This window comes from Hemitrygon akajei, chromosome 7 (genome assembly GCF_048418815.1).
Source record: "Hemitrygon akajei chromosome 7, sHemAka1.3, whole genome shotgun sequence".
Classification (NCBI taxonomy): Eukaryota; Metazoa; Chordata; class Chondrichthyes; order Myliobatiformes; family Dasyatidae; genus Hemitrygon; species Hemitrygon akajei.
This window is the reverse complement of record NC_133130.1, coordinates 122,503,863-122,525,858: the sequence shown is the minus strand read 5'-3', so window position 1 is coordinate 122,525,858 and position 21,996 is coordinate 122,503,863. Positions and strand designations below refer to the sequence as shown.

General features: G+C 51.2%; 1 protein-coding gene across 1 annotated transcript in view; it reads left to right on the top strand.

The window, feature by feature from the left end:
- LOC140730882 (tricarboxylate transport protein B, mitochondrial) overlaps positions 1-21,996 on the top strand; it is a 195,840-nt gene that overhangs the window by 148,643 nt on the left and 25,201 nt on the right. Inside the window, exon 5 of the mRNA XM_073051870.1 lies at positions 16,501-16,585. Coding sequence (XP_072907971.1) covers positions 16,501-16,585 — 85 coding nt within the window. The remainder of the gene's footprint in view (positions 1-16,500; positions 16,586-21,996) is intronic.

Sequence of the window (21,996 nt, the reverse complement as noted above, 5' to 3'; positions counted from 1 at the left end):
TGTGTCTGACTGCTGAGTGTTTAGACTGTCCCGGTGCCAGGGTTGGACAGTTTGTCTGACTGCTGAGGGTTTAGACTGTCCTGGTGCCAGGGTTGGACAGTGTGTCTGTCTGCTGAGGGTTTAGACTGTCCCGGTGCCAGGGTTGGACCCAGTGTGTCTGACTGCTGAGGGTTTAGACTGTCGCGGTGCCAGGGTTGGACAGTGTGACTGACTGCTGAGGGTTTAGACTGTCCCGGTGCCAGGGTTGGACAGTGTCTCTGACTGCTGAGGGTTTAGACTGTCCCGGTGCCGGGGTTGGACAGTGTGTCTGACTGCTGAGGATTTAGACTGTCCCGGTGCCAGGAATGGACCCAGTGTGTCTGACTGCTGAGGGTTTAGACTGTCCCGGTACCAGGGTTGGACCCAGTGTGTCTGACTCCTGAGGGTTTAGACTGTCCCGGTGCCAGGGTTGGACAGTGTGTCTGACTCCTGAGGGTTTAGACTGTCCTGGTGCCAGGGTTGGACAGTGTGTCTGACTGCTGAGGGTTTAGACTGTCCTGGTGCCAGGGTTGGACCCAGTGTGTCTGACTGCTGAGGGTTTAGACTGTCCCGGTGCCAGGGTTGGACAGTGTGTCTGACTGCTGAGGGTTTAGACTGTTCTGGTGCCAGGGTTGGACTGTATGTCTGTCTGCTGAGGGTTTAGACTGTCCCGGTGCCAGGGTTGGACCCAGTGTGTCTGACTGCTGAGGGTTTAGACTGTCCCGGTGCCAGGGTTGGACAGTGTGTCTGACTGCTGAGGATTTAGACTGTCCCGGTGCCAGGGTTGGACAGTGTGTCTGACTGCTGAGGATTTAGACTGTCCCGGTGCCAGGAATGGACCCAGTGTGTCTGACTGCTGAGGGTTTAGACTGTCCCGGTACCAGGGTTGGACCCAGTGTGTCTGACTGCTGAGGGTTTATACTGTCCCGGTGCCAGGGTTGGACGGTGTGTCTGACTGCTGAGGGTTTAGACTGTCCCGGTGCCAGGGTTGGACAGTGTGTCTGACTGCTGAGGGTTTAGACTGTTCTGGTGCCAGGGTTGGACCCAGTGTGTCTGACTGCTGAGGGTTTAGACTGTCCCGGTGCCAGGGTTGGACAGTGTGTCTGACTGCTGAGGGTTTAGACTGTCCCGGTGCCAGGGTTGGACACAGTGTGTCTGACTGCTGAGGGTTTAGGCTGTCCCGGTGCCGGGGTTGGACAGTGTGTCTGACTGCTGAGGGTTTAGACTGTCCCGGTGCCAGGGTTGGACCCAGTGTGTCTGACTGCTGAGGGTTTAGACTGTCCCGGTGCCAGGGTTGGACAGTGTGTCTGACTGCTGAGGATTTAGACTGTCCCGGTGCCAGGGTTGGACAGTGTGTCTGACTGCTGAGGATTTAGACTGTCCCGGTGCCAGGAATGGACCCAGTGTGTCTGACTGCTGAGGGTTTAGACAGTCCCGGTACCAGGGTTGGACCCAGTGTGTCTGACTGCTGAGGGTTTATACTGTCCCGGTGCCAGGGTTGGACGGTGTGTCCGACTGCTGAGGGTTTAGACCGTTCCGGTACCAGGGTTGGACCCAGTGTGTCTGACTGCTGAGGGTTTAGACTGTCCCGGTGCCAGGGTTGGACAGTGTGTCTGACTGCTGAGGGTTTAGACTGTCCTGGTGCCAGGGTTGGACAGTGTGTGTGACTGCTGAGGGTTTAGACTGTCCTGGTGCCAGGGTTGGACAGTGTGTCTGACTGCTGAGGGTTTAGACTGTCCTGGTGCCAGGGTTGGACAGTGTGTCTGACTGCTGTGGGTTTAGACTGTCCCGGTGCCAGGGTTGGACAGTGTGTCTGACTACTGAGGGTTTAGACTGTCCCGGTACCAGGGTTGGACCCAGTGTCTGACTGCTGAGGGTTTAGACTGTCCCGGTGCCAGGGTTGGACACAGTGTGTCTGACTGCTGAGGGTTTAGACTGTCCCGGTGCCAGGGTTGGACCCAGTGTGTTTCACTGCTGAGGGTTTAGACTGTCCCGGTGCCAGGGTTGGACAGTGTGTCTGACTGCTGAGTGTTTAGACTGTCCCGGTGCCAGGGTTGGACAGTTTGTCTGACTGCTGAGGGTTTAGACTGTCCTGGTGCCAGGGTTGGACAGTGTGTCTGTCTGCTGAGGGTTTAGACTGTCCCGGTGCCAGGGTTGGACCCAGTGTGTCTGACTGCTGAGGGTTTAGACTGTCGCGGTGCCAGGGTTGGACAGTGTGACTGACTGCTGAGGGTTTAGACTGTCCCGGTGCCAGGAATGGACCCAGTGTGTCTGACTGCTGAGGGTTTAGACTGTCCCGGTACCAGGGTTGGACCCAGTGTGTCTGACTGCTGAGGGTTTATACTGTCCCGGTGCCAGGGTTGGACGGTGTGTCTGACTGCTGAGGGTTTATACTGTCCCGGTGCCAGGGTTGGACGGTGTGTCTGACTGCTGAGGGTTTAGACTGTCCCGGTGCCAGGGTTGGACAGTGTGTCTGACTGCTGAGGGTTTTGACTGTTCTGGTGCCAGGGTTGGACAGTGTGTCTGACTGCTGAGGGTTTAGACTGTCCCGGTGCCAGGGTTGGACCCAGTGTGTCTGACTGCTGAGGGTTTAGACTGTCCCGGTGCCAGGGTTGGACAGTGTGTCTGACTGCTGAGGATTTAGACTGTCCCGGTGCCAGGGTTGGACAGTGTGTCTGACTGCTGAGGGTTTAGACTGTCCCGGTGCCAGGGTTGGAAAGAGTGTCTGACTGCTGAGGATTTAGACTGTCCCGGTGCCAGGGTTGGACAGTGTGTCTGACTGCTGAGGGTTTAGACTGTCCCGGTGCCAGGGTTGGACAGTGTGTCTGACTGCTGAGGATTTAGACTGTCCCGGTGCCAGGGTTGGACAGTGTGTCTGACTGCTGAGGATTTAGACTGTCCCGGTGCCAGGAATGGACCCAGTGTGTCTGACTGCTGAGGGTTTAGACTGTCCCGGTACCAGGGTTGGACCCAGTGTGTCTGACTGCTGAGGGTTTATACTGTCCCGGTGCCAGGGTTGGACGGTGTGTCCGACTGCTGAGGGTTTAGACTGTCCTGGTGCCAGGGTTGGACAGTGTGTCTGACTGCTGAGGGTTTAGACTGTCCTGGTGCCAGGGTTGGACAGTGTGTCTGACTGCTGTGGGTTTAGACTGTCCCGGTGCCAGGGTTGGACAGTGTGTCTGACTACTGAGGGTTTAGACTGTCCCGGTACCAGGGTTGGACCCAGTGTCTGACTGCTGAGGGTTTAGACTGTCCCGGTGCCAGGGTTGGACACAGTGTGTCTGACTGCTGAGGGTTTAGACTGTCCCGGTGCCAGGGTTGGACCCAGTGTGTTTCACTGCTGAGGGTTTAGACTGTCCCGGTGCCAGGGTTGGACAGTGTGTCTGACTGCTGAGTGTTTAGACTGTCCCGGTGCCAGGGTTGGACAGTTTGTCTGACTGCTGAGGGTTTAGACTGTCCTGGTGCCAGGGTTGGACAGTGTGTCTGTCTGCTGAGGGTTTAGACTGTCCCGGTGCCAGGGTTGGACCCAGTGTGTCTGACTGCTGAGGGTTTAGACTGTCGCGGTGCCAGGGTTGGACAGTGTGACTGACTGCTGAGGGTTTAGACTGTCCCGGTGCCAGGGTTGGACAGTGTCTCTGACTGCTGAGGGTTTAGACTGTCCCGGTGCCGGGGTTGGACAGTGTGTCTGACTGCTGAGGATTTAGACTGTCCCGGTGCCAGGAATGGACCCAGTGTGTCTGACTGCTGAGGGTTTAGACTGTCCCGGTACCAGGGTTGGACCCAGTGTGTCTGACTCCTGAGGGTTTAGACTGTCCCGGTGCCAGGGTTGGACAGTGTGTCTGACTCCTGAGGGTTTAGACTGTCCTGGTGCCAGGGTTGGACAGTGTGTCTGACTGCTGAGGGTTTAGACTGTCCTGGTGCCAGGGTTGGACCCAGTGTGTCTGACTGCTGAGGGTTTAGACTGTCCCGGTGCCAGGGTTGGACAGTGTGTCTGACTGCTGAGGGTTTAGACTGTTCTGGTGCCAGGGTTGGACTGTATGTCTGTCTGCTGAGGGTTTAGACTGTCCCGGTGCCAGGGTTGGACCCAGTGTGTCTGACTGCTGAGGGTTTAGACTGTCCCGGTGCCAGGGTTGGACAGTGTGTCTGACTGCTGAGGATTTAGACTGTCCCGGTGCCAGGGTTGGACAGTGTGTCTGACTGCTGAGGATTTAGACTGTCCCGGTGCCAGGAATGGACCCAGTGTGTCTGACTGCTGAGGGTTTAGACTGTCCCGGTACCAGGGTTGGACCCAGTGTGTCTGACTGCTGAGGGTTTATACTGTCCCGGTGCCAGGGTTGGACGGTGTGTCTGACTGCTGAGGGTTTAGACTGTCCCGGTGCCAGGGTTGGACAGTGTGTCTGACTGCTGAGGGTTTAGACTGTTCTGGTGCCAGGGTTGGACCCAGTGTGTCTGACTGCTGAGGGTTTAGACTGTCCCGGTGCCAGGGTTGGACAGTGTGTCTGACTGCTGAGGGTTTAGACTGTCCCGGTGCCAGGGTTGGACACAGTGTGTCTGACTGCTGAGGGTTTAGGCTGTCCCGGTGCCGGGGTTGGACAGTGTGTCTGACTGCTGAGGGTTTAGACTGTCCCGGTGCCAGGGTTGGACCCAGTGTGTCTGACTGCTGAGGGTTTAGACTGTCCCGGTGCCAGGGTTGGACAGTGTGTCTGACTGCTGAGGATTTAGACTGTCCCGGTGCCAGGGTTGGACAGTGTGTCTGACTGCTGAGGATTTAGACTGTCCCGGTGCCAGGAATGGACCCAGTGTGTCTGACTGCTGAGGGTTTAGACAGTCCCGGTACCAGGGTTGGACCCAGTGTGTCTGACTGCTGAGGGTTTATACTGTCCCGGTGCCAGGGTTGGACGGTGTGTCCGACTGCTGAGGGTTTAGACCGTTCCGGTACCAGGGTTGGACCCAGTGTGTCTGACTGCTGAGGGTTTAGACTGTCCCGGTGCCAGGGTTGGACAGTGTGTCTGACTGCTGAGGGTTTAGACTGTCCTGGTGCCAGGGTTGGACAGTGTGTGTGACTGCTGAGGGTTTAGACTGTCCTGGTGCCAGGGTTGGACAGTGTGTCTGACTGCTGAGGGTTTAGACTGTCCTGGTGCCAGGGTTGGACAGTGTGTCTGACTGCTGTGGGTTTAGACTGTCCCGGTGCCAGGGTTGGACAGTGTGTCAGACTACTGAGGGTTTAGACTGTCCCGGTACCAGGGTTGGACCCAGTGTCTGACTGCTGAGGGTTTAGACTGTCCCGGTGCCAGGGTTGGACACAGTGTGTCTGACTGCTGAGGGTTTAGACTGTCCCGGTGCCAGGGTTGGACCCAGTGTGTTTCACTGCTGAGGGTTTAGACTGTCCCGGTGCCAGGGTTGGACAGTGTGTCTGACTGCTGAGTGTTTAGACTGTCCCGGTGCCAGGGTTGGACAGTTTGTCTGACTGCTGAGGGTTTAGACTGTCCTGGTGCCAGGGTTGGACAGTGTGTCTGTCTGCTGAGGGTTTAGACTGTCCCGGTGCCAGGGTTGGACCCAGTGTGTCTGACTGCTGAGGGTTTAGACTGTCGCGGTGCCAGGGTTGGACAGTGTGACTGACTGCTGAGGGTTTAGACTGTCCCGGTGCCAGGAATGGACCCAGTGTGTCTGACTGCTGAGGGTTTAGACTGTCCCGGTACCAGGGTTGGACCCAGTGTGTCTGACTGCTGAGGGTTTATACTGTCCCGGTGCCAGGGTTGGACGGTGTGTCTGACTGCTGAGGGTTTATACTGTCCCGGTGCCAGGGTTGGACGGTGTGTCTGACTGCTGAGGGTTTAGACTGTCCCGGTGCCAGGGTTGGACAGTGTGTCTGACTGCTGAGGGTTTTGACTGTTCTGGTGCCAGGGTTGGACAGTGTGTCTGACTGCTGAGGGTTTAGACTGTCCCGGTGCCAGGGTTGGACCCAGTGTGTCTGACTGCTGAGGGTTTAGACTGTCCCGGTGCCAGGGTTGGACAGTGTGTCTGACTGCTGAGGATTTAGACTGTCCCGGTGCCAGGGTTGGACAGTGTGTCTGACTGCTGAGGGTTTAGACTGTCCCGGTGCCAGGGTTGGAAAGAGTGTCTGACTGCTGAGGATTTAGACTGTCCCGGTGCCAGGGTTGGACAGTGTGTCTGACTGCTGAGGGTTTAGACTGTCCCGGTGCCAGGGTTGGACAGTGTGTCTGACTGCTGAGGATTTAGACTGTCCCGGTGCCAGGGTTGGACAGTGTGTCTGACTGCTGAGGATTTAGACTGTCCCGGTGCCAGGAATGGACCCAGTGTGTCTGACTGCTGAGGGTTTAGACTGTCCCGGTACCAGGGTTGGACCCAGTGTGTCTGACTGCTGAGGGTTTATACTGTCCCGGTGCCAGGGTTGGACGGTGTGTCCGACTGCTGAGGGTTTAGACCGTTCCGGTACCAGGGTTGGACCCAGTGTGTCTGACTGCTGAGGGTTTAGACTGTCCCGGTGCCAGGGTTGGACAGTGTGTCTGACTGCTGAGGGTTTAGACTGTCCGAGTGCCAGGGTTCGACCCAGTGTGTCTGACTGCTGAGGGTTTAGACTGTCCTGGTGCCAGGGTTGGAGAGTGTGTCCGACTGCTGAGGGTTTAGACTGTCCTGGTGCCAGGGTTGGACAGTGTGTCCGACTGCTGAGGGTTTAGACTGTCCCGGTGCCAGGGTTGGACAGTGTGTCCGACTGCTGAGGGTTTAGACTGTCCCGGTGCCAGGGTTGGACAGTGTGTCCGACTGCTGAGGGTTTAGACTGTCCCGGTGCCAGGGTTGGACAGTGTGTCCGACTGCTGAGGGTTTAGACTGTCCCGGTGCCAGGGTTGGACAGTGTGTCTGACTGCTGAGGGTTTAGACTGTCCCGGTGCCAGGGTTGGACAGTGTGTCTGACTGCTGAGGGTTCAGACTGTCCCGGTGCCAGGGTTGGACAGTGTGTCCGACTGCTGAGGGTTTAGACTGTCCCGGTGCCAGGGTTGGACAGTGTGTCTGACTGCTGAGGGTTTAGACTGTCCTGGTGCCAGGGTTGGACAGTTTGTCTGACTGCTGAGGGTTTAGACTGTCCCGGTGCCAGGGTTGGACCCAGTGTGTCTGACTCCTGAGGGTTTAGATTGTCCCTGTGCCAGGGTTGGACAGTGTGTCTGACTGCTGAGGGTTTAGACTGTCCTGGTGCCAGGGTTGGACCCAGTGTGTCTGACTGCTGAGGGTTTAGACTGTCCCGGTGCCAGGGTTGGACAGTGTGTCTGACTGCTGAGGGTTTAGACTGTTCTGGTGCCAGTGTTGGACAGTATGTCTGACTGCTGAGGGTTTAGACTGTCCCGGTGCCAGGGTTGGACCCAGTGTGTCTGACTGCTGAGGGTTTAGACTGTCCCGGTGCCAGGGTTGGACAGTGTGTCTGACTGCTGAGGGTTTATACTGTCCCGGTGCCATGGTTGGACGGTGTGTCTGACTGCTGAGGGTTTAGACTGTCCCGGTGCCAGGGTTGGACAGTGTGTCTGACTGCTGAGGGTTTAGACTGTCCTGGTGCCAGGGTTGGACAGTGTGTCTGACTGCTGAGGGTTTAGACTGTCCCGGTGCCAGGGTTGGACCCAGTGTGTCTGACTGCTGAGGGTTTAGACTGTCCCGGTGCCAGGGTTGGACAGTGTGTCTGACTGCTGAGGATTTAGACTGTCCCGGTGCCAGGGTTGGACAGTGTGTCTGACTGCTGAGGATTTAGACTGTCCCGGTGCCAGGAATGGACCCAGTGTGTCTGACTGCTGAGGGTTTAGACTGTCCCGGTACCAGGGTTGGACCCAGTGTGTCTGACTGCTGAGGGTTTATACTGTCCCGGTGCCAGGGTTGGACGGTGTGTCCGACTGCTGAGGGTTTAGACCGTTCCGGTACCAGGGTTGGACCCAGTGTGTCTGACTGCTGAGGGTTTAGACTGTCCCGGTGCCAGGGTTGGACAGTGTGTCTGACTGCTGAGGATTTAGACTGTCCCGGTGCCAGGAATGGACCCAGTGTGTCTGACTGCTGAGGGTTTAGACTGTCCGAGTCCCAGGGTTCGACCCAGTGTGTCTGACTGCTGAGGGTTTAGACTGTCCTGGTGCCAGGGTTGGAGAGTGTGTCTGACTGCTGAGTGTTTAGACTGTCCTGGTGCCAGGGTAGGACCCAGTGTGTCTGACTGCTGAGGGTTTAGACTGTCCCGGTGCCAGGGTTGGATAGTGTGTCCGACTGCTGAGGGTTTAGACTGTCCCGGTGCCGGGGTTGGACAGTGTGTCCGACTGCTGAGGGTTTAGACTGTGCCGGTGCCAGGGTTGGACAGTGTGTCTGACTGCTGAGGGTTTAGACTGTCCCGGTGCCAGGGTTGGACAGTGTGTCTGACTGCTGAGGGTTTAGACTGTCCCGGTGCCAGGGTTGGACAGTGTGTCTGACTGCTGAGGGTTTAGACTGTCCCGGTGCCAGTGTTGGACAGTGTGTCCGACTGCTGAGGGTTTAGACTGTCCCGGTGCCAGGGTTGGACAGTGTGTCTGACTGCTGAGGGTTTAGACTGTCCCGGTGCCAGGGTTGGACAGTGTGTCTGACTGCTGAGGGTTTAGACTGTCCTGGTGCCAGGGTTGGACAGTTTGTCTGACTGCTGAGGGTTTAGACTGTCCCGGTGCCAGGGTTGGACCCAGTGTGTCTGACTCCTGAGGGTTTAGACTGTCCCGGTGCCGGGGTTGGACAGTGTGTCTGACTGCTGAGGGTTTAGACTGTCCCGGTGCCGGGGTTGGACAGTGTGTCTGACTGCTGAGGGTTTAGACTGTCCCGGTGCCAGGGTTGGACAGTGTGTGTGACTGCTGAGGGTTTAGACTGTCCCGGTGCCAGGGTTGGACCCAGTGTGTCTGACTGCTGAGGGTTGAGACTGTCCCGGTGCCAGGGTTCGACAGTGTGTCTGACTGCTGACGGTTTAGACTGTCCTGGTGCCAGGGTTGGACAGTGTGTCTGACTGCTGAGTGTTTAGACTGTCCTGGTGCCAGGGTTGGACAGTGTGTCTGACTGCTGAGGGTTTAGACTGTCCCGGTGCCGGGGTTGGACAGTGTGTCTGACTGCTGAGGGTTTAGACTGTCCCGGTGCCAGGGTTGGACAGTGTGTGTGACTGCTGAGGGTTTAGACTGTCCCGGTGCCAGGGTTGGACCCAGTGTGTCTGACTGCTGAGGGTTTAGACTGTCCCGGTGCCGGGGTTGGACAGTGTGTCTGACTGCTGAGGGTTTAGACTGTCCCGGTGCCGGGGTTGGACAGTGTGTCTGACTGCTGAAGGTTTAGACTGTCGCGGTGCCAGGGTTGGACACAGTGTGTCTGACTGCTGAGGGTTTAGACTGTCCCGGTGCCAGGGTTGGACAGTGTGTCTGACTGCTGAGGGTTTAGACTGTCCCGGTGCCGGGGTTGGACCCAGTTTGTCTGATTGCTGAGGGTTTAGACTGTCCCGGTGCCGGGGTTGGACAGTGTGTCTGACTGCTGAGGGTTTAGACTGTCCCGGTGCCAGGGTTGGTCAGTGTGTCTGACTGCTGAGGGTTTAGACTGTACCGGTGCCGGGATTGGACCCAGTGTGTCTGACTGCTGAGGGTTTAGACTGTCCCGGTGCCGGGGTTGGACTCAGGGTCTCTGACTCCTGAGGGTTTAGACTGTCCCGGTGCCGGGGTTGGACAGTGTGTCTGACTGCTGAGGGTTTAGACTGTCCTGGTGCCAGAGTTGGACAGTGTGTCTGACTGCTGAGGGTTTAGACTGTCCCGGTGCCAGGGTTGGAGAGTGTGTCTGACTGCTGAGGGTTTAGACTGTCCCGGTGCCAGGGTTGGACAGTGTGTCTGACTGCTGAGGGTTTAGACTGTCCCGGTGCCAGGGTTGGACAGTGTGTCTGACTGCTGAGAGTTTAGACTGTCCCGGTGCCAGGGTTGGACCCAGTGTGTCTGACTGCTGAGGGTTTAGGCTGTACCGGTGCCAGGGTTGGACCCAGTGTGTCTGACTGCTGAGGGTTTAGACAGTCCCGGTGCCAGGGTTGGACCCAGTGTGTCTGACTGCTGGGGGTTTAGACTGTCCCGGTGCCAGGGTTGGGCAGTGTGTCTGACTGCTGAGGGTTTAGGCTGTCCTGGTGCCAGCTGGTGAACCTGCCCAGACACACAGCAGGTTTCAGTGTGCTGGTGTCCTCCCACAGCGAGAGCTGCACTTCCTTCACAGTACGGTACAATACAGGATCAGGCCTTTCAGCCAACTGTGATGGTGTGAAACACAGTTAAGCTGGGTCTTCACTGCCTACTCTATATCTCCCGTCCTGAAAAGGCTACAGAAAGATGTAAACTCAGTCAGCTACATCATGAGCACTCTCCTCCCCAGCACTAAGGACATCTTCAAGGATCGATCCCTCAAAAAGGCAGCATTCATCATTACAGGCCCTCATCCCCCCAGGCCATCCCGCTTCTCAGTGTTACCATCAGGAAGGAGATACAGGAGCCTAACAGCAGGAAAATCTTCTTCCCCTCTGCCATTAGATTTCAGAATGGATCGTGAACCCAAAAGATTCAAAGGATTCAAAGTACAGTTATTATCAAAGTATGAATGCTTTATCAAAGCATTATTATCAAAGGCTTCTACAGTTATATTAAAAGCAAGAGGATAGTGAGGGATAAAATTGGTCCCTTAGAGAATCAGGGTGGTCAGCTATTTGTGGAGCCGAGGGAGATGGGAGAGATTTTGAACGATTTCTTCTCTTCGGTATTCACTAAGGAGAAGGATATTGAATGGTGTAAGGTGTGGGAAACAAGTAAGGAAGTTATGGAACCTATGACAATTAAAGAGGTGGAAGTACTGGCGCTTTTAAGAAATTTAAAAGTGGATAAATCTCCTGGTCCTGACCGGATATTCCCCAGGACCTTGAGGGAAGTTTGTGTAGAGATAGCAGGAGCTCTGACGGAGATCTTTCAGATGTCATTAGAAACGGGGATTGTGCCGGAGGATTGGCGTATTGCTCATGTGGTTCCATTGTTTAAAAAGGGTTCTAGAAGTAAGCCTGGCAATTATAGACCTGTCAGTTTGACATCAGTGGTGGGTAAATTAATGGAAAGTATTCTTAGAGATAGTATTTATAATTATCTGGATAGACAGGATCTGATTAGGAGTAGCCAGCATGGATTTGTGCGTGGAAGGTCATGTTTGACAAACCTTATTGAATTTTTTTGAAGTAGTTACGAGGAATGTTGACGAGGGTAAGGCAGTGGATGTAGTCTATATGGACTTCAGCAAGGCCTTTGACAAAGTTCCACATGGAAGGTTAGTTAAGAAGGTTCAGTCGTTAGGTATTAATGCTGGAGTAATAAAATGGATTCAACAGTGGCTAGATGGGAGATGCCAGAGAGTAGTGGTGGATAATTGTTTATCGGGATGGAGGCCGGTGACTAGCGGGGTGCCTCAGGGATCTGTTTTGGGCCCAATGTTGTTTGTAATATACATAAATGATCTGGATGATGGGGTGGTAAATTGGATTAGTAAGTATGCTGATGATGCTAAGGTAGGAGGTGTTGTGGATAATGAGGTGGGTTTTCAAAGCTTGCAGGGAGATTTATGCCGGTTAGAAGAATGGGCTGAACGTTGGCAGATGGAGTTTAATGCTGAGAAGTGTGAGGTTCTACATTTTGGCGGGAATAATCCAAATAGAACATACAGGGTAAATGGTAGGGCATTGAGGAATGCAGTGGAACAGAGAGATCTAGGAATAACAGTGCATAGTTCCCTGAAGGTGGAGTCTCATGTAGATAGGGTGGTGAAGAAGGCTTTTGGAACGCTGGCCTTTATAAATCAGAGCATTGAGTACAGAAGTTGGGATGTAATGTTAAAATTGTACAAGGCGTTGGTAAGGCCAAATTTGGAATATTGTGTACAGTTCTGGTCACCGAATTATAGGAAAGATATCAATAAATTAGAGAGAGTGCAGAGACGATTTACTAGGATGTTACCTGGGTTTCAGCACTTAAGTTACAGAGAAAGGTTGAACAAGTTAGGTCTCTATTCATTGGAGCGTAGAAGGTTGAGAGGGGATTTGATCGAGGTATTTAAAATGTTGAGAGGGATAGATAGAGTTGACGTGAATAGGCTGTTTCCATTGAGAGTAGGGGAGATTCAAACGAGAGGACATGATTTGAGAGTTTGGGGGCAAAAGTTTAAGGGAAACACGAGGGGGTATTTCTTTACTTAGTGAGTGATAGCTGTGTGGAATGAGCTTCCTGTAGAAGTAGTAGAGGCCAGTTCAGTTGTGTAATTTAAGGTAAAATTGGATAGGTATATGGACAGGAAAGGAGTGGAGGGTTATGGGCTGAGTGCGGGTAGGTGGGACTAGGTGAGATTAAGAGTTCGGCATGGACTAGGAGGGCCGGAATGGCCTGTTTCCGTGCTGTGATTGTGATATGGTTATATGAATGCAGTATACGAGCCTGAGATTTACCTTTCCCACAGGCAGGCATGAAACAAAGAAACCCCTGGAACCCGTTCAGTTTTTTTTTTGCTCTTTTAAAACTACTAATTTAACTTAATTTTAAAAACGTATTTTCTTTATTGTAATCTATGTATTTTTAAATTATTATAAGACCATAACGTATAGGAGCAGAATTAGGCCATTTGGCCTGTTTCATTGTGGCTGATCCATTTTCCTCTCAGCCCCAATCTCCTGCCTTTTGTTCATATCTCTCATGTCCTGACTAATCAAGAATCTGTCATCCTCGGCTTTAAATACACCCAATGCCTCGGCCTCCACAGCTGCCTGTGGCAATGAATTCCACAGATTCACCACTCTGGCTAAGGAAATTCCTCCACATCTCCATTCTAAGGGGACACCCCTCTATTCTGAGTCTGTGTCCTCTGTTTAGACTCCCCCACCATAGGAAACATCCTCTCCACATCCACTCTATCGAGACCTTTCAACATTCAATAGGCTTCAATTAGGTCACCCCTCATTTCTCTGAATACGGGCCCAGAGCCATCAAATGCTCTTCATATGACCAGCTTTTCAGCCCTGAAACCGTCTTCATGAACCTCCTTTGAACTCTCTCCAGTGTTAGCACATCCATTCCAAGATGAGGGGCCCAAGACCGCTCACAATACTCCAGGTGAGGCCTCAGCTGTGCTCTATCAAGCCTCCATGTTGCATCCTTGCTTTGTATTTCGCTGCTGAAGCAAAACAACTCATTTCAAGGCATATGCCGGTGATTCTGATATCTACGTCCCTTAAATATTGCTGTCATATCTGCTTCCATTAACAGCCAGCACATTCCATGCACCCACCGCTTTCTGTGACACCGGCTTGCCTCAAAGGATTCACAGTACACTTATCATCAAAGTACGTAAGCAGTGTACAGTCCATCTTCCCACTGACAGCACGAAACAAAGAAAATCAAACCCGCCCCCACATGCACAAAAAACCCATAAATCATGCAAACAGCAAGAAAAAAAACGGAGTGAAAACACAGAATGTAAAACACAAAATCAAAAAGTAGATTTCATTTCCGTTCAGTTCATTAGCTGCAGGCCATCCCAATTCAAAAAATCACCCAAACTAGCAACAAAAAAGAGTGGCCAGAAAACTAGAAACATATCGTAATGTGAATTAGAGTCCAAACTTTTTTTTTGGTGATATTATCACCCAATACTCACTCTTCATGAGCCCTGAATTCTTCCATCTTCTGAGGTTTCTGTTTTTTAAGAAAAAAGTTGGTCTTCCCTTCTGAAGAGTGCTGCTTTTTAAAAACAAAAATCTCAACCCATCAATGCACGTGCTGGCTGTTTCTTTTCACTTCTGTTGTTTATGGAGCTTTTTTTAGTTGGGTTGTCTTGCTACACTTTAACAGGTCAGTAGTCATCTCCTTTGCTCCTTTGAACTTTCTCTCGTAACTGTGCATCCTCCAGTACCGAACAGCTCTACACTCGGAAAAGATTGTCTTGGAATGTCTACCTTACCAAAGCCTCTCACGAGATTATCTATTGGGTCTCCCTTCAGCCTCCAGCGCTCTTGAGAAAACAACCCAAAATTGTCCAACCTCTCCTCCTAACTCATACTCTAGTGCAGTCAGCATGCTGGTGAACCTCGACTGTGGCCTTTCTGAAATCAGCATCCTTTAATGGGGCAGCAAGAACTGCACACGATTTTGCAGCTGCTGCCTACTCGGGGTTTTGTGTGCGACTTCCTGACTCTAATACTCAGTGCTCTGACTGATAAAGACAAGCATGCTGTAAAAGCGTAGAGAATTGTACAAATGGAGAGAAGATTCAAAACCTGAGGCCCAAAGGGACCTGGGAGTCCTCGTGCAGGATTCCCTGAAGCTTAAACTGCAGGTCGAGTCTTGGTGAGGAAGGTAAATGTGATGTTAGCATTAATTTCAAGAGGACTAGGATATAAAAACAAGGATGTTGAAGCTTTATAAAGCACTGGTAAGGCCTCACTTGGAATATTATGAGCAGTTTTGGGCCCCTTATCTAAGAAAGGATGTGCTAAAGGTTCACAAAAATGATTCTGGGATCGAAAGGGCATTTGATGGCTCTGGGCCTGTACTCACTGGAATTCAGCAGAATGAGGGGGGATCTCATTGAAACCTATTGAATGTTGAAAGGCCTCGATAGAGTGGACGTGGAGAAGATGTTTCCTATGCTGGGAGAGTCTAAGATCAGAGGACACAGTCTCAGAATAGAGGGGTGTTCACTGAGAATGGCGATGAGGAACACTTTCTTCAGCCAGAAAGTGGCGAATCTGTGGAATTCATTGCCAAAGGTGGCTGTGGAGGCCAAGTTATCGGGTATATTTAAGGTTGATAGATTCTTGATTAGTCAGGGCATGAAGGGATACAAGGAGAAGGCAGGAGATTGGGGTGAGAGGAAAATTGGATCAGCCATGATGAAATGTTAGAGCAGACTCGATGGGACAAATGGCCTAATTGTGCTCCTGTATCTTATGGTCTTGTACACCACCTTTACCACCCTATCTGTGTGTATGGTCCTTTTCGGTGAATTTAGCTTCCTGATAGTCACAGAGCTATATAGCACAGAATCAGGGTCTTCACCCATCTGGTCCATGCTCATCAAGCTTCCGATCGAAGCTAGCTCCATTTCAAATTCAAGTTTAATTATCATTCAACCAATACAAATCAGCCAGACGAAACAGCGTTACTGCGGGGACAGGGTGCAAAACACAGCAGCAACGGTGGCTCACAGCACAAAACTCATACAAGGTATCAGTGAAGTATAAGATCTGTTCATAACTGAGTCTCTCAAGTCCCTGTAAGTTCCTCGTAAATCAATCCCATCTTTCCAGAAGTACAGCACTTTCATTTTGCTGTGTTTGTCCCATATCCCTCTGAACCAGTGGTTCCCAACCTTTTCCACCCTTAACCGTTAACCAAGGTAGAGCCTAAGCCTTTCTGATCCATGTACTGGTCCAAGTAGCTTTTAAATTTTGTTGACGTACCTACTTCAACCACTTCCATTGCTGATCATCCTCTGGGTGTACAAGTGCTCCATCAGGTTCCTGCCTGTTCCCTCTAGTTCTTGAGTCCTCAATCCTGGGAAAAAGCTGTATGTATTTACCCTTTCTATGCTCCCCCTAAATTTGTATGCGTCTATAGATCACCCCTCGATCTCCGATATGCCATTGGAAAAAGTCCCAGCCCGTTTAGCCTCTGTCCATAACTGACTCTCTCAAGTCCTGGTAAGGGCCTTGTGAATCACAGCATTCTTTCCAGCTTCGTGGCCATTTTTCCTACAGCAGGGAGATGCAAAGCATTTAATGCAGCCTCACCAGAATCTTGTTCATTGTCGCAGGAAAACAGCATCCAGAACATGATCTCTTCTCACGTCTGGCATCAGAAGGAGGTACAGGAGCCTCAGGGCCCACACCAGCAGGTTCAGGAACAGTTATTACCCCTCAACCATCAGGAAGGAGGTACAGGAGCCTCAGGGCCCACACCAGTAGGTTCAGGAACAGTTCAACCATCAGGCTTCTGAAACAAGGGGGGATAACTTCACTCGATGTCCCCATGCCCAACAGACTCACTTTGAAGGGCACTTCATCTCATGTTCTTAATACTTATTGCTTATTTATTATTATTATTTTTTCTTTTTGTATTTGCAGTCTGTGGTTTTTTGCACTCCGGTTGAACAGCAGATTGGTGCAGTCTTTCTGTTATGGTTATTATTCTATTACGAATCTATTGAGTATGTCCTTGGGAAAATAAACCTCGGGTTGTATATGGCGACATAAGTGTACTTGGATAATAACTTTACTTTGAACTTTGATCTCTTCGTGTCTGAGATTGAAGCCTGGTTTGGGGGGGGGGGGGGGGGGTTCCCAGTAATGCCCCTCTAAAGGACAAGGCAGCGTCACAACCGCTGACAGACCGCACTCTTCTCCCACTGGCATGAACTCATCAAAACATTTTCTTCTCCTTCCAGGTGAAGTTTATCCATGACCAGTGCTCTGCAAAGCCAAAGTACCGAGGCTTCTTTCATGGGGTCCGAGAGATAGTCCGTGAGCAAGGTGAGTGCCTCTCCCATCGACAAGGGTGAGGAACACAGCACTAAGCTGTTAGATTTCAAAGCACCCAGTATTTCCAGTAAGACAGATGATCCTGAGACACAGTGCAGAACAGGCCCTTCGGCCCATCGAGCTGTGCCGCCCATCAACTCCCAATTCAACCCTTGCGTAGACACAGGACAACGTACAATGACCAATTAACATACCAACTGGTGGGTGTTTGGACTGTTGGAGGAAACCAGAGCACCCAGAGGAAACCCACGTGGTCAAGGGGAGAACGTACTAAGTCCTTACAGGCAGCAGTGGGAATTGAACCCGGGTCACTGGTACTGTAAAGCGTTGTGCTAACCACTACACTACTGTGTGATGGGAATTGAACCCGGGTCACTGGTATGGTAAAGCGTTGTGCTATCCACTACACTACTGTGCGATGGGAATTGAACCCGGGTCACTGGTACTGTAAAGTGTTGTGCTAACCACTACACTACCGTGTGATGGGAATTGAACCCGGGTCACTGGTGCTGTAAAGTGTTGTGCTAACCACTACACTACCGTGTGATGGGAATTGAACCCGGGTCACTGGTACTGTAAAGCGTTGTGCTAACCACTACACTACTGTGTGATGGGAATTGAACCCGGGTCACTGGTATGGTAAAGCGTTGTGCTATCCACTACACTACTGTGCGATGGGAATTGAACCCGGGTCACTGGTACTGTAAAGTGTTGTGCTAACCACTACACTACCGTGTGATGGGAATCGAACCCCGGTCACTGGTACTGTAAAGCGTTGTGCTAACCACTACACTACCGTGTGATGGGAATTGAACCCGGGTCACTGGTACTGTAAAGTGTTGTGCTGACCACTACACTACTGTGTGATGGGAATTGAACCCGGGTCACTGGTACTGTAAAGCGTTGTGCTAACCACTACACTACCGTGTGATGGGAATTGAACCCGGGTCACTGGTACTGTAAAGCGTTGTGCTAACCACTACACTACTGTGTGATGGGAATTGAACCTGGGTCACTGGTGCTGTAAAGCGTTGTGCTAACCACTACACTACCGTGTGATGGGAATTGAACCCGGGTCACTGGTGCTGTAAAGTGTTGTGCTAACCACTACACTACCGTGTGATGGGAATTGAACCCGGGTCACTGGTACTGTAAAGCGTTGTGCTAACCACTACACTACCGTGTGATGGGAATTGAACCCGGGTCACTGGTACTGTAAAGCGTTGTGCTAACCACTACACTACTGTGTGATGGGAATTGAACCTGGGTCACTGGTGCTGTAAAGCGTTGTGCTAACCACTACACTACCGTGTGATGGGAATTGAACCCGGGTCACTGGTACTGTAAAGTGTTGTGCTAACCACTACACTACTGTGCGGTGGGAATTGAACCCGGGTCACTGGTACTGTAAAGCGTTGTGCTAACCACTACACTACCGTGTGATGGGAATTGAACCCGGGTCACTGGTACTGTAAAGCGTTGTGCTAACCATTACACTACCGTGTGATGGGAATTGAACCCGGGTCACTGGTACTGTAAAGTGTTGTGCTAATCACTACACTACCGTGCGATGGGAATTGAACCCGGGTCGCTGGTACTGTAAAGCGTTGTGCTAACCACTACTCTACTGTGTGATGGGAATTGAACCCGGGTCACTGGTACTGTAAAGCGTTGTGCTAACCACTACACTACTGTGCGGTGGGAATTGAACCCGGGTCACTGGTACTGTAAAGCGTTGTGCTAACCACTACACTACCGTGTGATGGGAATTGAACCCGGGTCACTGGTACTGTAAAGCGTTGTGCTAACCACTACACTACCGTGCGATGGGAATCGAACCCGGGTCGCTGGCACTGTAAAGCGTTGTGCTAATCACTACACTACCGTGCGATGGGAATTGAACCCGGGTCGCTGGTACTGTAAAGCGTTGTGCTAACCACTACTCTACTGTGTGATGGGAATTGAACCCGGGTCACTGGTACTGTAAACCGTTGTGCTAACCACTACAAAGAAGTGTCAGCTGGAATACAGTCTGGAAGTGTATTGTAGAAGGAATAAAGGCATAGACTATTTTCTAAGCAGAGAGAAAATTCAAAAATCAGTGGTGCAAGGAGACTTGGAAATCTTTATGGTGGAATCCCTAAAGGTTAGCTTGCAGGTTGAGTCGGTGGTGAAGAAGACAAATGCAATGTTAGCATTCATTTTGAGAGGACTAGAATATAAAAGCAAGGATCGAATGCTGTGGTTTTATAAGGTATTGGTCAGACCACGCTTCATACTGTGAGCATCTTTGAGTCCCTTGTCTCAGGATAGATCTGCTGCCATTGGAGGTTCATGAGTATAATTCCAGGAATGAAAGGGTTAAAGTATGAGGAGTGTTTGATAGCTCTGAGCCTGTACTCACTGGAGTTTAGAAGAATGATGAGGGATCTCATTGAAACTTATTGAATACTGAAAGGCCTAAACAGAGTAGATATGGAGAGGATGTTTTCCATGGTGGGTGAGTCTGGGACCAGAGGGGACAGCCTCAGAATATAGGAGCATCCATTTAGAAAGAAAGAAAGTGGATTGAAAAGCTTGAGCATATAGACATTAAGAAAGGGGATGTGCTGGAGCTGTTGGAAAACATCAAGTTGGATAAGTCGCTGGGAACAGACAGATGTACCTCAGGCTACTGTGGGAGGTGAGGGAGGAGATTGCTGAGCCTCTGGCGATGATCTTTGCATCATCAATGGGGACGGGAGAGGTTCCAGAGAATTGGAGGGTTGCGGATGTTGTTCCCTTATTCAAGAAAGTGAGTAGAGATAGACCAGGATGTTGATGGAGAAGATCCTGAGAGGCAGGATTTATGAACATTTGGAGAGGTACAATATGATTAGGAATAGTCAGAATGGCTTTGTCAATGGCAGGTCGTGCCTTACGAGCCCGATTGAAATTGTTTTGAGGATGTGACTAAACACAATGATGAAGGTAGAGCAGTAGGTGTAATGTATATTGATTTCAGCAAGGCATTTGATAAGGTACCCCAAGCAAGGCTTATTGAGAAAGTAAGGAGGCATGGGATCCAAGGGGACATTGCTTTGTGAATCCAGAACTGGCTTGCCCACAGAAGGCAAAGAGTGGTTGTAGACGGGTCATATTCTGCATGGAGGTCGGTGACTAGTGGAGTGCCTCAGGAATCTGTTCTGGGACCCCTTCTCTTCGTGATTTTATAAATGACCTGGAAGAGGAAGTGGAGGGATGGATTAGTAAATTTGCAGATGACACAAAGGTTGGGGGTGTTGTGGATAGTGTGGAGGGCTGTCAGAAGTTACAGCGGGACATCAATAGGATGCAAAACTGGGCTGAGATGTGGCAGGAGTTCAACCCAGATAAGTGTGAGGTGATTCATTTTTGTAGGTCAAATATGATGGCAGAATGTAGTATTAATGGTAAGACTCTTGGCAGTATGGAGGATCAGAGGGATCTTGGGGTCCGAGTCCATAGGACACTCAAAGCTGCTGCGCAGGTTGACTCTGTGGTTAAGAAGGCATACAGTGCATTGTCCTTCATCAATCGTGGAATTGAGTTCAAGAGTTGAGAGGTAATGTTGCAGCTATATAGGACCCTGGTCAGACCCCACTTGGAGTACTGTGCTCAGTTCTGGTCACCTCACTACAAGAAGGATGTGGAAGCCATAGAAAGGGTGCAGAGGAGATTTACAAGGATGCTGCCTGAATTGGGGGGCATGTCTTATGAGAATAGGTTGAGTGAACTCGGCCTTTTCTCCTTGAAGCGGTGGAGGATGAGAGGTGATCTGATAGAGGTGTATAAGATGATGAGAAGCATTGATCGTGTGGATAGTCAGAGCCTTTTCCCAGGGCTGAAATGGCTAACACAAGAGGGCATAGTTTTAAGGTTCTTGGGAGTAGGTACAGAGGAGATGTCAGGGGTAGGTTTTTTACGCAGAAATGGTGGTGGAGGCGGATATGATAGGGTCTTTTAAGAGACTCCTGGATAGGTATATGGAACTTAGAAAAATAGAGGGCTATGGGTAACCCTAGGTAATTTTTAAAGTATGTACACATTTAGCACAGCATCGTGGGCTGAAGGGTCTGTATGGGTTGTGGGTTTTCTGTGTTTCTATGAGGAGGAAGTTATTTAGCCAGGGGGTGGTGTGCCTGTGGAATTCATTGCCACAGGCAGTTGTGAAGGCCAGGTCATTGAGCGTATTTATAGCAGTGGTTGGTTAGCTGGTGTGTTGAGGGTTGCGGGAGGTGGGTAGATTGGGTTTAGAGGGATAATGGATTGGCCATGGTAGGGTGGCGGACCGGAATCGGTAGGCCAGGTAGCCTGGTTCTGCTCCTAAGTCTTAGGGTCTTTTCCCTTCTCTCTTTGCCCATTCCTGCTTCTGGTTCACCTCTCGCTCTTCTCCTCCGTTATCCAGCACCTCCACTGGTTCCCCTCACTCTTCTGCTGTTTGCCTCTTCCACTCATCACCTGCCAGCTTGTCCTCCTTCCCCTCTCTCCCACTACCACCTTATTCTGGATTCTGCCCCTTTCTTTTCCAGTCCCGATGAAGGGTCTCGGCCCAAATCGTTGACTGTTTATTCCTCTTAGCAGATGCTACCTGATGTCCTTTAACATCTGCCGGACGATGCTGAGGATGTTCTACGAGTCTGGTGGCCAGTGCTGTCATGTTTGCTGTTGTGTGCTGGGCCAGCAGGCTGAGGGTAGCAGACACCAACAGAATCAACAAATTCATTCGTAAGGCCAGTGATGTTGTGGGGGTGGAACTGGACTCTCTGATGGTGGTGTCTGAAAGGAGGATGCTGTCCAAGTTGCATGCCATCTTGGACAATGTCTCCCATCCACTCCATAACGTACTGGTTAGGCACAGGAGTACGTTCAGCCAGAGACTGATTCCACCGAGATGTAACACTGAGCGTCATAGGAAGTCATTCCTACCTGTGGCCATCAAACTTTACAACTCCTCCCTCAGAGTGTCAGACACACTGAGCCAATAGGCTGGTCCTGGACTTATTTCCACTTGGCATGATTAACTTATTATTATTTAATTATTTATGGTTTTATATTGCTGTATTTCTTCACTATTCTTGGTTGGTGTGGCTGTAACGAAACCCAGTTTCCCTTGGGATCAATAAAGTATGTCTGTCTGTCTGACTTGCTGAGTTTCTCGGTTGGGGCTGCCCTCTCCAGTCAGTGCTGCCCTCCGGTGTTCGATTGGCAGAACGACAGGCGGATTGCCGGGAACTGTACCATCAAGTTGCACGTCACTCATAGAAACATAGAAAACAGGTGCAGGAGTAGGCCATTCGGCCCTTCGAGCCTGCACCCCCATTCAGTATGATCATGGCTGATCATCCAACTCAGAACCCTGTACCTGCTTTCTCTCCATACCC